Raw genomic sequence first — 14,593 nt, forward strand, 5'->3', positions numbered from 1 at the left:
GATTGATTGATTTGATTTTTTTTCCTTTTCTGTTCTCTGGCTGTTTTCCTGTTTTGTTTCCCAGTCTGTTTCCCTTCTTTCTGGGAAATGTGGTAGCTTATGTGTTGGTCAGTGATAGAGACCTTGTGGTCAGGATACCCCAGACTGACCACAGCAGTGGTGCCTCTTTGGGGTGCCCAGTTCTGCCTGGCCCCCGTTGATGTATCCAACCATTTGAAGGTCTGGTAAACCAGCAGGAAGTATGTAGCCCTGTAACCAGGGGAGGCTCCTGGAGAGTTTTCATGAGGGAGTACTTGACTTGGGTTATGACCCTTTCCTTTCCCATGAGAGTGGGGATGGCCAGGCTAGCCCAGGAGACCTGGCAAGAGCTTGGGTTCTGATTGTCTGAAGCTGGAGCCAGCTGTCTGTTCTAAGGTGACAAAGAGGAAAAGCAATAGAGGGGTGAGTCTTCAGGGACCTCCAGCAATCAAAATGGAAGAGGCCAATTTCAAAGATCATGCCAAGAGGTAAGAGCTGCTCCAACAAAGAGGGAAACCAAGAGTCAAAGCTGGGAGGAATTGGAAAAGAGTGTGAGTAGGTCTGGGGTATGCTATGGTGGCTCTGTAGTGGCCTGGGTTTACCTCGAGGAGCCACTGCACGCGTCGGATGTGGCTGTGTTGGCCTGGCTGGAAGTTAGGAGAAGGTCATGTGCCATCCTCCCAGAACTGCGATCATCAGTCCAGAGGTTTGGGCTGGTTGGGGGGCGGGGGGCGGTGGTGGTGCTATAGATTTCAGCATATTCAGAAGTGAGTAGGGGGCAAAATAAATGGAATCAGACTGACAGGATGAAGTGGGAGGTGGTGGCAGAGAATGCATATTTGGGTAGCACAGTGTGTTGCTGCTCAGAACTCCGCATCTCTAAATATGACAACCCTGATTTTTCCTTTTAAGTCAGGCAGACTTTGATGTGCTCTAGAAAGGTGACTGTGTCTCCAGGTCACAGCACTAGTCAGGTACCCTAGGTATAGCATGCTGGTTGCCTACAATCTCAGTTCCTAGGAGGAAAACTCTAGGAGGGGGATCTCAGGAGCCCCTGGGGCTGTTTGGACGCATCTGCCCCCCATATGCAGGATCCAAGGCAAGAATACAAATCGAAGTCCATGTGCCATTTTTATAAATATGTAAAGGCTAACAAACTGTTAAAATATGTGCTGTCCTCCTACCTAGGCCAATATTCTTGGACTTCCAAGAGTTCCACATAGGGATATGGGTCCATCCTGCACTGCCAAGGCCTCAAGCACCATGGCTGACACCCCAGCCTACATATCCAAGCTTCATCCATACTCACTCACAGACAGCATCCTGTTGGCCCGTGGGTGCACACCCCAGCAGTGTGACCTGCCTTCAGGAGGATGGACATGGGGAAGGGACTCATGCAGGCCCGGGAAGCAGGTTCAGGGCTCTTTGTCAGGGAATTGCAGGGCCCCAGGTGCCTGGGGTATAGTCTAGCAGGTGGCCTGTATTCTGGATGGAATGTCCCTTTGTCCCCGTGACTCCTCCCTCAGTGGGATGCAGGCAGTGAGGACGGGTGTGCATCCAGAAGAGACCAGAGTTGGGCCCCTCTAGAGCAGAGGGCTCATGGCAGGGCCCCTCTTGCCCAGGTCTAAGGGCAATGCTGCCCATGATAGGGAGGTAGAAGCCCCTGTTTCCCTCTCTGCCGCATCAGATCTCTGTGTTGCAGAATGCAGGATTCCTCCTCTGACCTTCCTTCCTCTAATAGTGGATTATTGATATTGGCATCATCCCAGAAATTAAGGAGTCCCAGTTAGATGTGCAATGGTCTAATGCTTCAGCTCTTAATGGCCAGAGCTGCACATTCTCTGGTTAGTTCACTTACCCTACAACAAGGCAGCAGCACACAATGGTTTTTGTTTTTCTTCTGATTTAAAGGGAGAGTCTTTATCCCCAAAGAAAAGCCCATAGAAACTCATAAAGAAGAAAAAGTGACCCTTGACCCAGAACTGGAAGAAGCTTTGGCCAGCGCCTCCGACACTGAACTCTACGATCTTGCAGGTTAGTCCTCAGCTCTGGGAAACTTTCCTGTCTGGCTCTGTGACCTCCAGACGGGCACTGACCCGCCTGGCAGCAGCCTTTGAGCTCCTGTGTAACTACTGATTGTTACTGTGATACCAGGTTGAGTTCAGCCATTAGGCAGCTGTAAGGCTGGATGCAGGTGACTTAAACCTCTCTGAGCAAACATTTTGCTGTATCTCAGCTATAAAATGTAAAATCATATTTCAGCTGTAAACTACTCCCAATACTACCGGTCGTACAAAGTCCGAGAGTGACTGTGAGAAATCAAAGAGAATAAATACGAAGGAGTGTTCAGAACTGAATAACACCACAGTGCTTATGCTTTCTAAAGAGCTTCACATTTGGCTTTTTTTTTTTTTTTTTTTTTTTTGCGGTACGTGGGCCTCTCACTGTCGTGGCCTCTCCCGCTGCGGAGCACAGGCTCCAGACGCACAGGCTCAGTGGCCATGGCTCACGGGCTCATCTGCTCCGCGGCATGTGGGATCTTCCCGGACCGGGGCACGAACCCGTGTCGCCTGCATCGGCAGGCGGACTCTCAACCACTGCGCCACCAGGGAAGCTCCCCATTTGGCCTTTTATCATCACAGAATTTCCGTTTCCATCACAAAATTTCTTGTTCTTCCCCACAGTCACTGTTCAATTTTGATTCTGTTAGCCTAACCATGGAGCAGGACCAATTTATTGTTACATTTCCCCAGTAAAGTAAATCCATATTCAGCCCAATCTGCTGATTTTTTCTAGTTTTCTTAACAATAGCAACAATACAGTAATTATAATAATTATGTGAATTGGTTATACGTACAGATAGGAAAAAATACCCAAATAGTACAAAAGAATATGTAATGAAAAGTCTCTCACCCTCGTTCCTAAGTCCCCTCCCGTTTCTTACATTTCCTTTGAAAAGGATTCCATGCATGTACCAGCATATTTGTGTACTCATTGGATGGAAATTTGGATTATTAGGGTCATTAGGTCCTCCCAGGATAGAGGTGCTTTGAGAAACAGTCCACAGCTTTGGCAAGAATTCTCACATTGTTATTCCATTGGAATACGTAAGTAATAATAATCTCCTTCCTCCCATGAGAACCAGTGATGCCTTATTCTAACAGCATGCCAACCATCTCAGCTACATTTTCATTCCTTCTGTGATGATATCAGTGGTCAATATTAAGCTCACATATTTGAAACCCTCTCAGAAGTCACTGCAGGAGTTGAGGCACCTGCATCTAACACATAGGAAGTCATTTAACCTTTGTAGTAGGTAAAGTGTAATTATTATCCTTATTTTACAGATGGGGAAACTGAGGCTCAGAGGCATTTAACAACTTCTCAAGTCATACAGATAGTACGCGACAGAGCTTGGATTTAAGCTCTGGCTGACTGCCACTCTCAACCCCTAGACTCGCTGGTTCTGAGCATTTGCCCTTTCTCAGCTGTACGGGCTGCCCCCCTCCTTCTAAGGTATAGATTACAGCGCGTGAGGAGCTCAGGTGCGCCTCTGCCACCTGTTGGCAGACTATTCTGGGATCCTTCCCCAGGCGGCCACCTGTAATTTCTCACCTGGAATTTCCTTAGCAAAGGGAAAGCTGGGCAGTTGGAGTTAGAGCATGCGCAGTGTTGTCACCCCGTGCTGTCCCCTGCATACTGTACTGCCCCCTGGTGTAAGTTCCGTGTAGTACAAGAGACTCAAAAATCTCAGCCTGCTTATCTGACTTTTTATTGTTGACATCTCTTATTTCCCACCCTGGGATGTTCTAGATGGGAAAAGAACCACTCTTTTTGGTACTGACAGATGGGAGAGATGGGGAGGCTTACATCGGAAAAGGCCCATGATCTTTCTGCTCTTTGTCTCTGGAAAAACTACATGCCATAGTATGTATTATGTTAGCTCTTAAACTATCCTTAGACTCAGTCCTACGTTCACATTTTACAGATGAGAAAACATAAGGGATGAATCTACTTAACTAGGACATCTATGCAGATTTTCAGTGTGGAGCTATGACGAGACCATTGTCCCTCAGATCCTACATGATTCTACACGTATAGATGTAGAAAGACATGTGAAGATTGCCAGTGGTCTTGGGAGGAGGGTTTCTTTTTTTTTTTTAAATAAGCTTATTTCATACTATACATGTGTCATGCACTTTGCAAGGCAAGAGGGTCTGGAGACTTATCTTTATGATATGAAGAATTGTTCTTCGAGGGGCAAATTAACAATGTGGACATCTTAACACGCTTTCTCAAACTTAAGGTTTATTCACTGATTATCTTTGCTTTCAGCTGTTCTTGGAGTACACAATTTGCTCAACAACCCCAAGTTTGATGAGGAAACGGCCAGCACGAAAGGCGGCAAAGGGCATGTGAGAAGTAAGCTGACGTGAAATCTGTGGTTTTATGAAACTTGGGAGCCTCCGGGTGTTGCTGGTAGGAAAGAGGCCTGTTGACTGGGCCCCCTGGGGAGTCCAGAATTCTTTTAGGCTTTGAAGGTGGTTTTTGCCAGTTCACCAAGGATCACTAGGCTCTGAGCAGTCAAACCAGGATAGACTAGCCAATACTGGGAGCTCTGTCTGGCAGCGTAACTAGTACCAATCAGTGTTTTGCCCAGAACGCACTGTCTTGATAGGTCTGTTCAGTCAAAAGAGAAAATTACTGATAAAAAAGGTTGCTTAGGGCTTCCTTGGTGGCGCAGTGGTTGAGAGTCCACCTGCCGGTGCAGGGGACACGGGTTCGTGCCCCGGTCCGGGAAGATCCCACATGCTGCGGAGCGGCTGGGCCCGTGAGCCATGGCCGCTGAGCCTGCGCGTCCGGAGCCTGTCCTCCGCAGCGGGAGAGGCCACAGCAGTGAGAGGCCCTCATACCGCAAAAAACAAAAACAAACAAACAAACAAAAAGGTTGCTTAGCACAGAATGCAGAGTTTTATGTTCTTAACGATGTTTTAATCAACTCTGGTATCAGATAAGTTTCCTACTCTATTCGAGTGCCTTTTTGTCTCAGTAACGGATGTTTGTCATTAGAATTTGAATACCTGCTTCCCCCGGAGAGCATGAAAGACACACTGGCATGGACTTGCTGGCACAGAATGTACCAGACCGCTATCTTCTATGTCACCATTTTCTGGAGAAACGTACAATTCATGAGACTCTCTCACTCATTCATCAGTCATTTACTAAATACCTGCTGTTTCAGGAATGTTCTAGGCTTAGGTACAAAGGTAAAAAAGGTGGTCCCGGCCCAAAGGAACTTATCTATCCGTGGGAGGGATGGATCAGTAATGAGGTAATTTCAGTACAGTGTGATCCAGGTACTATGAAAACTCACAGAAGATCACAGCTTTTCTTAGATTAATTATATTTTATTCTCTTTGACGGTGATTTGGGCAATGCTTTCTAGTCTCAGTATATTTATCAGTTGCTGTTTATCCAGGGTAATTTACCCAGACAATGAGCAATATTCCTTTTATTTACCTTCTGTTTGCTTATGCATACAGATGCAAAGTGTTCATCCTCTTAATTTCAGTATCAAAGGGTAACATTCTGACAACATGTTTGTTATTAAAAGTCTGGTGCCTAACCTTCTGGGTTTTTATACATACACATACACACACATATCATTAACTTTTTCAAAGGCTTAATTTTTTTAGAGCAGTTTTATGTTCATGGCAAAATTGAGAGAAAGGCACAGAGATTTCCCATATACCCCCTGACCCTCCACATGCACAGCCTCCCCCATTTATCCACATGCTACACAGAGTGGTACGGTTTTTACAGTTGATGAACTTACGTTGACACATCGTTATCACCGAGTCCATAGTTTACATTAGGGCTCACTCTTGGAGTTGTACATTCTCTGGGTTTGGACAAATTAACAATGACATGTTTCCACCATTACAGTATCAGGCAGAGTAGTTTCACTGCCCTGAAGTTCCTCTGTGCTCTGCCTATTTACTTCTCCTTCCCTGCTAACCTCTGGCAACCCCTGATCTTTTGTCTCCATCATTTTGCCTTTTCCAGAATGTCATATAGTTGGAATCATACAGTATGTAGCCTATTCAGACTGGCTTCTTTTACTTAATAATATGCATTTAAGGTTGCTCTGTCTTTTCATGGCTTCATAGATCATTTATTTTTTTAATTGAGATATAGTTGATGTACAATATTACATGTTACAGGCATACAATATAGTGATTCACAACTTTTAAAGGTTATACTCCATTTATAGTTATTATAAAATATTGGCTATATTCCGTGTGTTGTATAATATATCCCTGTAGTTTATTTATTTGTACTTCTTAATCCCCTCCCCCATCTTGCCCCTCCCCTCTTCCCTCTCCCCACTGGTAACCACTAGTTTGTTCTATGTATCTGTGAGTCTGTCCTTTTTGTTATACTCACTAATTTGTTTTATTTTTTAGATTCCACATATAAGTGACATCATACAGGATTTGTCTTTCTCTGTCTGACTTATTTCACTTAACATAATACCCTCCAAGTTCATCCATGTTGTTGTAAATGGTAAAATTTCATTCTTTATTATGACTGAGTAGTATTCCATATATATTGTCCATTCATCTGTTGATGTACACTTAGGTTGCTTCCATATCTTGGCAATTGTAAATAATGCTGCTATGAACATTGGGGTGCATGTATCTTTTTAAGTTAGTGTTTTTGTTTTTTTCAGACATATACCGTGTAGTGGAATTGCTGAGTCATATGGTAGAGATAGATCATTTCTTTTTAATGCTGAATAGTATTTTGTTATCTGAATATACCACAGTTTATTTATCAGTTCACCTACTGAAGGACATCTTGGTTGCTTCCAAATTTTGAAAATTATGAATAAAGCTGCTATAAATATCTGTGTTCAGGTTTTAGACATAAATTTTCAGCTCCTTTGGGTAAATATCAAGGAGCCCGATTGCTGGATCTTACGGCAAGGCGTTTGGTTTTGTGAGAAACCACAAAACTGTCTTCCAAAATGGCTGTACCATTTTGTATTCCCACTAGCAAAGAATGAGAGTTCCTGTTGCTCCACACCCTCACCAGCGTTTGGTTTTGCCAGGGTTCCAGACTTTGGGCATTCTAATAGATGTGTAGTGGTATCTCATTATTTTAATTTGCATTTCCCTGATAAATACGATGTGGAACATCTTTTCATATGCATATTTGTCATTTGTATGTCTTCTTTGGTGAGATATCTGTTAAGTTCTTTGGCCCATTTTAAAAATCAGGTTGTTTTCTTACTGTTGAGTTTCAAGAGTTCTTTGTATATATTGGATAAGTCCTTTATCAGATGTGTCTTTTTTTCTGATTTTTTTTTTAATGAATGAAAGATTTTTAAAAATTCTATAATGCTTTACAAATTTCAAAAGTTTCATACACACGATTTCAAATAATCCCATAATAACCCTTTTTTTCCCCTCTACCCCTATATTGCCCCTCCGCTCTTCCCTCTCCCTACTGGTAACCACTAATCTGTTCGCTACATTTGTGAGTCTATCAGATACGTCTTTTTTTTTTTTCTTTGCGGTACGCGGGCCTCTCACTGTTGTGGCCTCTCCCGTTGCGGAGCACAGGCTCTGGACGCGCACGCTCAGCGGCCGTGGCTTACGGGCCCAGCCACTCCACGGCATGTGGGATCTTCCCGGACCGGGGCACGAACCCGTGTCCCCTGCATCGGCAGGCGGACTCTCAACCACTGCGCCACAAGGGAAGCCCTATCAGATATGTCTTTTGCAAACATTTTCTCCCAGTCTGTGGTTCATCTCCTCATTCTCTTGAGAGTATTTTTCGCAGGGTGGAAATTTTTTATTTTAATGCAATCCAGGTTATCAGTTCTTCCTTTCATGGATTATGCCTTTGGGACTGTGTCTAAAAATTCATCTCCAAACCCAAGGTCATCTAGATTTTATCCTATGTTATCTGTCTCATAGTTTTGCATTTTATATTTAAGTCTGTGATCCATTTTGAGTTAATTTTTGTGAAGGGTGTAAGGTCTGTGCCTAGATTCACTTTTTTTTTTCATGTGGATGTCCAGTTGTTCCAGCACCATTTATTATTGAAAGACTGTTCTTTTCTCCACTGTATTACCTTTGCTCATTTGTCAAAGATCAGTTGACTATATTTATGTGAGTCTCTTTATGGATTCTCTGTTCTGTTCCATTGATCTGTTTGTATATTTTCACCAATACCACACTGTCTTGCTTTCTATAGCTTTAAGTCTTGAATTTGGATAGTGTCAGTTCTCTAATTTTGTTCTTCTCTTTCAGTATTGTGTTGGCTATTCTGAGTATTTTGCCTCTCTATATAAACTTTAGAATCAGTTTTTTGATATCTACAAAATAACTTTCTGGAATTTTGATTGGGATTGCATTGATCTATAGGTCAATTTGGGAAGAACTGACATCTTGACAATATTGAATCTATCCATGAAATATCTCTCCATTTAGTTCTTCTTTGATTTCTTTCAGTACAGGTTTGTAGTTTTCTTCATGCAGATTTTATATATATGTATATATTATATATATATATATATACACACACACATATATATGTATATATATACATATATATAGTTAGATTTATACCTAAGTATTTCATTTTTCATTAACATTTTTTTCAAATTGTGATTCTCTTCTCTTATCAATACCTGTAGGTTTACCTCATTCTTCTAATGAATAGATAGCCTCATATTATGTGATTATGCTATAACTTGTTTACCATTTTTGCATTGATGGACTTTTTTTAAAATTTATTTTATTTTATTTTTTTATGTATTTTTGGCTGTGTTGGGTCTTCGTTTCTGTGCGAGGGCTTTCTCCAGTTGCTGCGAGCAGGAGCCACTCTTCATCGCGGTGCGTGGACCTCTCACTATCGCGGCCTCTCTTGTTGTGGAGCACAGGCTCCAGACGTGCAGGCTCAGTGGTTGTGGCTCACGGGCCTAGTTGCTCCGCGGCATGTGGGATCTTCCCAGACCAGGGCTCGAACCTGTGTCCCCTGCATTGGCAGGCAGATTCTCAACCACTGCGCCACCAGGGAAGCCCTTGATGGACATTTTGTTTATCATGTTTTGCTGTCATAAGTAACGTATCAGTGAACATCTATAAATATATATCTTCATATATTCATGCTACTTTTTCTGTAGATTACACTTTTAGGTATAGAATTGCTGGGTCATAAAGTATCCACATTTCATATTTTAATAGATAATGCCGGGCTTCCCTGGTGGTGCAGTGGTTAAGAATCCTCCTGCCTATGCAGGGGACATGGGTTCGAGCCCTGGCCCAGGCAGATCCCACATGCCGCGGAGCAACTAAGCCTGTGCGCCACAACTACTGAAGCCTGCGCGCCGTGCTTCTCAATAAGAGAAGCCACTGCAATGAGAAGCCCGTGCACCGCAACGAAGATGCAACGCAACCAAAAATAAAAATAAATAAAATAAATTAAAAAAAAAATAGATAATGCCAAATTACTTTTCCAGAAAATTTGTACCAGTTTACATTCCCACCAATAATGTATGAGGATGCTTTTTCCTCCACATTGTTGCCAACTCTGAATATTCTCTTTTTACATTTCTTGGCTAATCAAATGGTATCTCATTTTTAAATTTCAGAGTTTAATTACTTATTATCTTTTTTGGTTGACTGATAGAGATTCCTCTGATCATTAGTTGTTCATTTTCGATTGGGTTGTATTATTGACTTGTAGGAGCTCTGTGTATCTTGGGATATGAACCCTTTGTATGTTACACATATTGCAAACATTTTCTGTTAACTGCTTTTGAGAATTCTTCCATTCTTCTTTTCTATTCCTTTCTCTTCCCATACCATCCTCAAAATTAAAGCTCCAAAATGGAACTCAGAGGATGGTGGGCCAGGGGAGGATTAAGGTTTGGGAAATAAAGAGACTCATTTTTGGGCTTCCCTGGTGGCGCAGTGGTTGAGAGTCCACCTGCTGATGCAGGGGACACGGGATGGTGCCCCAGTCCGGGAAGATCCCACATGCCATGGAGCGGCTGGGCCCGTGAGCCATGGCCACTGAGCCTGCGTGTCCGGAGCCTGTGCTCCGCAACGGGAGAGGCCACAGCAGTGAGAGGCCCGAATACCGCAAAAAAAAAAAAAAAAAGAGAGAGACTCATAGTTTTGCATCTTAGATTCTTTGGTTTGGTTATTATAGTCTGAAAGAGGTCCATGTGGAGCAGCAGTAACTACCCACGGGTATTCTTTTGGGTGCTGGAGTTTGCTGTAGGGCCTCCTGCACTTTTGGCCCCATGGAGCGTCAGCCACTGAGACTTCTCATTGCAGGTGAAAAACACCCACCCTTGAGGCTGTAACTCAGAATCATACCATTCCTGTGCTTGCTTAGTTGAGAGTAAGCTTACTGTCATTGATATCGTAGTATTATTGGAATCAGAGCATATGAAAGGAAGGTCATTTGGGGGGACGTCATCTCTGATTTTTATGGGAGAGCCCTTACATTTTATTTTTAAAATTAAAACTTGTGTCTTAGATGTGGTCAAAGGTGAAAAGGTCAAGCCAGTATTTGAGGAACCACCCAATCCCACAAATGTGGAAGTAAGTCTGCAGCAGATGAAAGCCAATGACCCCAGCCTGCAAGAGGTCAACCTCAACAACATTAAGGTATTTCATTACGAATGTTGTCCGTTGAGGTCAGAAAACTTACTGGAGATGACTGATTGCCTGTTTTACACCTGTTTAAAATCCTTTGTACTCACTGGATTTTGAGGCACAATATCCTATTTGAAAGAAGTGGGTTTTTTAAAAAGAGTGATTCCTAGAATTCTTTGAAAAGAATCACAGTACTTGTGTTATACACAGTGTATTAGCTATCTATTGCTGAGTAACAAATTACTCCAAAATAACAAACAGTTATTATTTCACATAATTTCTGAATGTCAGGAATCTGGGAGTGACTGGGCTGGGTTGCTGTGGCTCAGGGTCTCAAATGAGGCTATAGTAAAGCTGTCAGCCAGAGCTGCACTTGTGTGAAGACTTGACGAGGGCACAGAAATCCATTTCCAAGATGGCGCAGTCATGTGTCTGTTGGCAGGAGGCCTTAGTTTCTCAGAACGTGGATCTCTCAGTAGGGCTGCCTGAGTGTCCTCACATCATGACAACTGGCTTCCCCCAGAGCAAGTGATCCAAGAGGAAAAAAGAGAAACTAAGCTGGAAGCCACAGTGCCTTTTATGACCTATTCTCTGAAGTCACACATTGTCACTTCTGCTTTGACCATAAGTCATGTCACTCTCAAAGGGAGGGTAAGATGTGTGTATGTGTGTGTGTGAGAGAGGGGGTGGGGAGAGAGAGAGAGAGAGAGAGAGCACTGCCTGACATCTTTTTTGTTCATTCTTTTTGGGCCAGTTTCTAGCATTTAATAATATTAACTGATTTTTATTAAGTACTCGCTATGTGCCATATCCTTTGCTAAATACTTGAAATTCATTATCTTATTGAATCCTTAGTGGGACTTAAAGAGGTTCAGTTGCCCACAGTCACAGAGCTGGCCTGTAGTGCTCTGTAAACTCACATTAGCCTCTAGCTGTGCCCTGTATTGTCTGCCTCCCCAGTGCCCAGTACTAGGCTAAGTGCTGTGGAAGAGGAAGTAAGAGTCACGTGGTATTCATTCTGAAGAACTTAAATTACGAGAAAAACACTAAGCGAATAATTACATGATGTGGTCAGCCCCCACATGTGGAATTGTGGGTAAGGAAAATTTTGACCCTGCCTAGGAGAGCCAATAAACCAAGGAGGTGATATTTCTGCTGGGTCTTGAAGGCTGAGTAGGAATTAGAGCAAAGGATAAAGAAATTCGTAGGCAAAAGGAAAAGCATATCTAAAGGTATGGACAAAAGAAAGACCATGGGATAGTAAAAGAATGGCAAGCAGCTCAGTCTGGCTAAAATACGGACAATGAAAGAAGGAAAGAGGAAAGTGTGCTGTATGCATAATTTGGACAGTAGGGTAAACAGAAGTGTTACCAGAGTGTCACATTGTGTTAGATTCCCTTATTGGACACTAAGTGGTGCTATTTGGCTTGGGATAGGTTGGTTGCTAGAGAATGGGTGATGAAAGTCTTTTAGAAACGGTAACATCTAAACATACAAGGTATTTAAAAGCTGTTGGTCCTTAGCTTGGGGTGAAGGTGCTGCAGAATGATTCATCAAGGATCTGTGTCTTCCTCATCTTAGAACATTCCAATTCCAACCCTGAAGGAATTTGCAAAGGCTCTGGAGACCAATACTCACGTGAAAAAGTTCAGCCTGGCCGCAACCCGCAGCAATGACCCTGTGGCGATTGTGAGTAAAATTCTTACAACTATAACATGAAATTATTTAATTCATTAGAAGCTATTTTTAATTTGTTTTATCAATTAACAATGTTCAGATCAGGTAAATTTATTTTCTGTATAGTTAATAAACAAAATTAGTTATAATGAGACAGTAAAACAAGAACCCAACTGTCAGGCACTTTGAATTCACTAGAATTTTGTTAGCACTACACTTTTTGGAGAAAGAGACAAGATTAGATTTGGTATTTAGCTAAATAAATATTTAGATTTTGTTCTGTGCTTAGTACAAATTTTCTGAAACGTTTGTATCTACAGTAACATTCTGTCCCAGTAAATGGATATTATGAGACCCCCCCGCCAAAGCCTACAGGAACTCGGCCCATATAAAAAATGTTAACATATATTTCATTTTAATCTTTGAAATGGATTACACAAAAACAGAAAGATAGATCAATGGAACAGGATAGAAAGCCCAGAGATAAACCCACGCACATATGGTCACCTTATCTATGATAAAGGAGGCAGGAATGTACAGTGGAGAAAGGACAGCCTCTTCAATAAGTGGTGCTGGCAAAACTGGACGGGTACACGTAGAAGTATGAGATTAGATCACTCCCTAACACCATACAGAAAAATAAGCTCAAAATGGATTAAAGACCTAAATGTAAGGCCAGAAACTATCAAACTCTAAGAGGAAAACATAGGCAGGACACTCTATGACATAAATCACAGCAAGATCCTTTTTGACCCACCTCCTAGAGAAATGGAAATAAAAACAAAAATAAACAAATGGGACCTAATGAAACTTCAAAGCTTTTGCACAGCAAAGGAAACCATAAACAAGACCAAAAGACAACCCTCAGAATGGGAGAAAATATTTGCAAATGAAGCAACTGACAAAGGATTAATTTCCAAAATTTACAAGCAGCTCATGCAGCTCAATAACAAAAAAACAACCCAATCCAAAACTGGGCAGAAGACCTAAATAGACATTTCTCCAAAGAAGATATACAGATTGCCAACAAACACATGAAAGAAAGCTCAACATCATTAATCATTAGAGAAATGCAAATCAAGACTACAGTGAGATATCATCTCACACCAGTCAGAATGGCCATCATCAAAAAATGTAGACACAATAAATGCTGGAGAGGGTGTGGAGAAAAGGGAACCCTCTTGCACTGTTGGTGGGAATGTAAATTGATACAGCCACTGTGGAGAACAGTATGGAGGTTCCTTAAAAAACTACAAATAGAATTATCATATGACCCAGCAATCCCACTACTGGGCACATACCCTGAGAAAACCATAATTCAAAAGAGTCATGTACCAAAATGTTCAGTGCAGCTCTATTTACAGTAGCCAGGACATGGAAGCAACCTAAGTGTCCACTGACAGATGAATGGATAAAGAAGATGTGGCACATATATACAATGGAATATTACTCAGCCATAAAAAGAAACGAAATTGAGCTATTTGTAATGAGGTGGACAGACCTAGTGTCTGTCATACAGAGTGAAGTAAGAAAGAGAAAGACAAATACCATATGCTAACACATATATATGGAATTTAAGAAAAAATGTCATGAAGAACCTAGGGGTAAGACAGGAATAAAGGCACAGACCTACTGGAGAATGGACTTGAGGATATGGGGAGGGGGAAGGGTGAGCTGTGACAAAGCGAGAGAGAGGCATGGACATATATACACTACCAAACGTAAGGTAGATGGCTAGTGGGAAGCAGCCACATAGCACAGGGAGGTCAGCTCGGTGCTTTGTGACCGCCTGGAGGGGTGGGATAGGGAGCGTGGGAGGGAGGGAGACGCAAGAGGGAAGAGATATGGGAACATATGTATATATATAACTGATTGATTTTGTTGTAAAGCAGAAACTAACACACCATTGTAAAGCAATTATACTCCAATAAAGATGTTTAAAAAAATGAAATGGATTAATGTGTCTCAAAAATATTTTAAACAACCAAATCTTGAAACATTTTTTGTTTGATACTGTTAACCAGAATATGAAAAAAATAAAAAACAACCAAAAGCCCTATTCCTTCTATGCACTTCAGTTAATTCAGGTAAATAAGGAAGCCCCTGAACCCAAGTAAATACTACTGCCGTTTCCATTATCAGCGTTAACCCTCCTATTAATAGCTCACATTTCTTGAACAATTAGTAAATGCCACTGCTGATCTCTGTGCTTTACTCAC

At 42.1% G+C, this 14,593-nt stretch overlaps 1 protein-coding gene across 3 annotated transcripts in view; it reads left to right on the top strand.

Moving 5' to 3' along the window:
- Positions 1 to 14,593, top strand: part of TMOD2 (tropomodulin 2) — a 46,699-nt gene that overhangs the window by 17,642 nt on the left and 14,464 nt on the right. Inside the window, exons 3-8 of one of the 3 annotated variants that reach the window (XM_065901026.1) lie at positions 1,930 to 2,052; positions 4,354 to 4,375; positions 7,133 to 7,161; positions 9,976 to 9,996; positions 10,579 to 10,709; positions 12,279 to 12,386. In XM_065901026.1, the coding sequence (XP_065757098.1) occupies positions 1,930 to 2,052; positions 4,354 to 4,375; positions 7,133 to 7,161; positions 9,976 to 9,996; positions 10,579 to 10,709; positions 12,279 to 12,386 (434 nt within the window). Of the gene's footprint in view, positions 1 to 1,929; positions 2,053 to 4,353; positions 4,441 to 7,132; positions 7,162 to 9,975; positions 9,997 to 10,578; positions 10,710 to 12,278; positions 12,387 to 14,593 lie in introns of all 3 variants that reach the window. The other 2 variants (XM_065901018.1, XM_065901032.1) reach the window with 2 other exon arrangements.

This window comes from Phocoena phocoena, chromosome 2 (assembly GCF_963924675.1).
Source record: "Phocoena phocoena chromosome 2, mPhoPho1.1, whole genome shotgun sequence".
In the NCBI taxonomy this organism is placed as follows: Eukaryota; Metazoa; Chordata; class Mammalia; order Artiodactyla; family Phocoenidae; genus Phocoena; species Phocoena phocoena.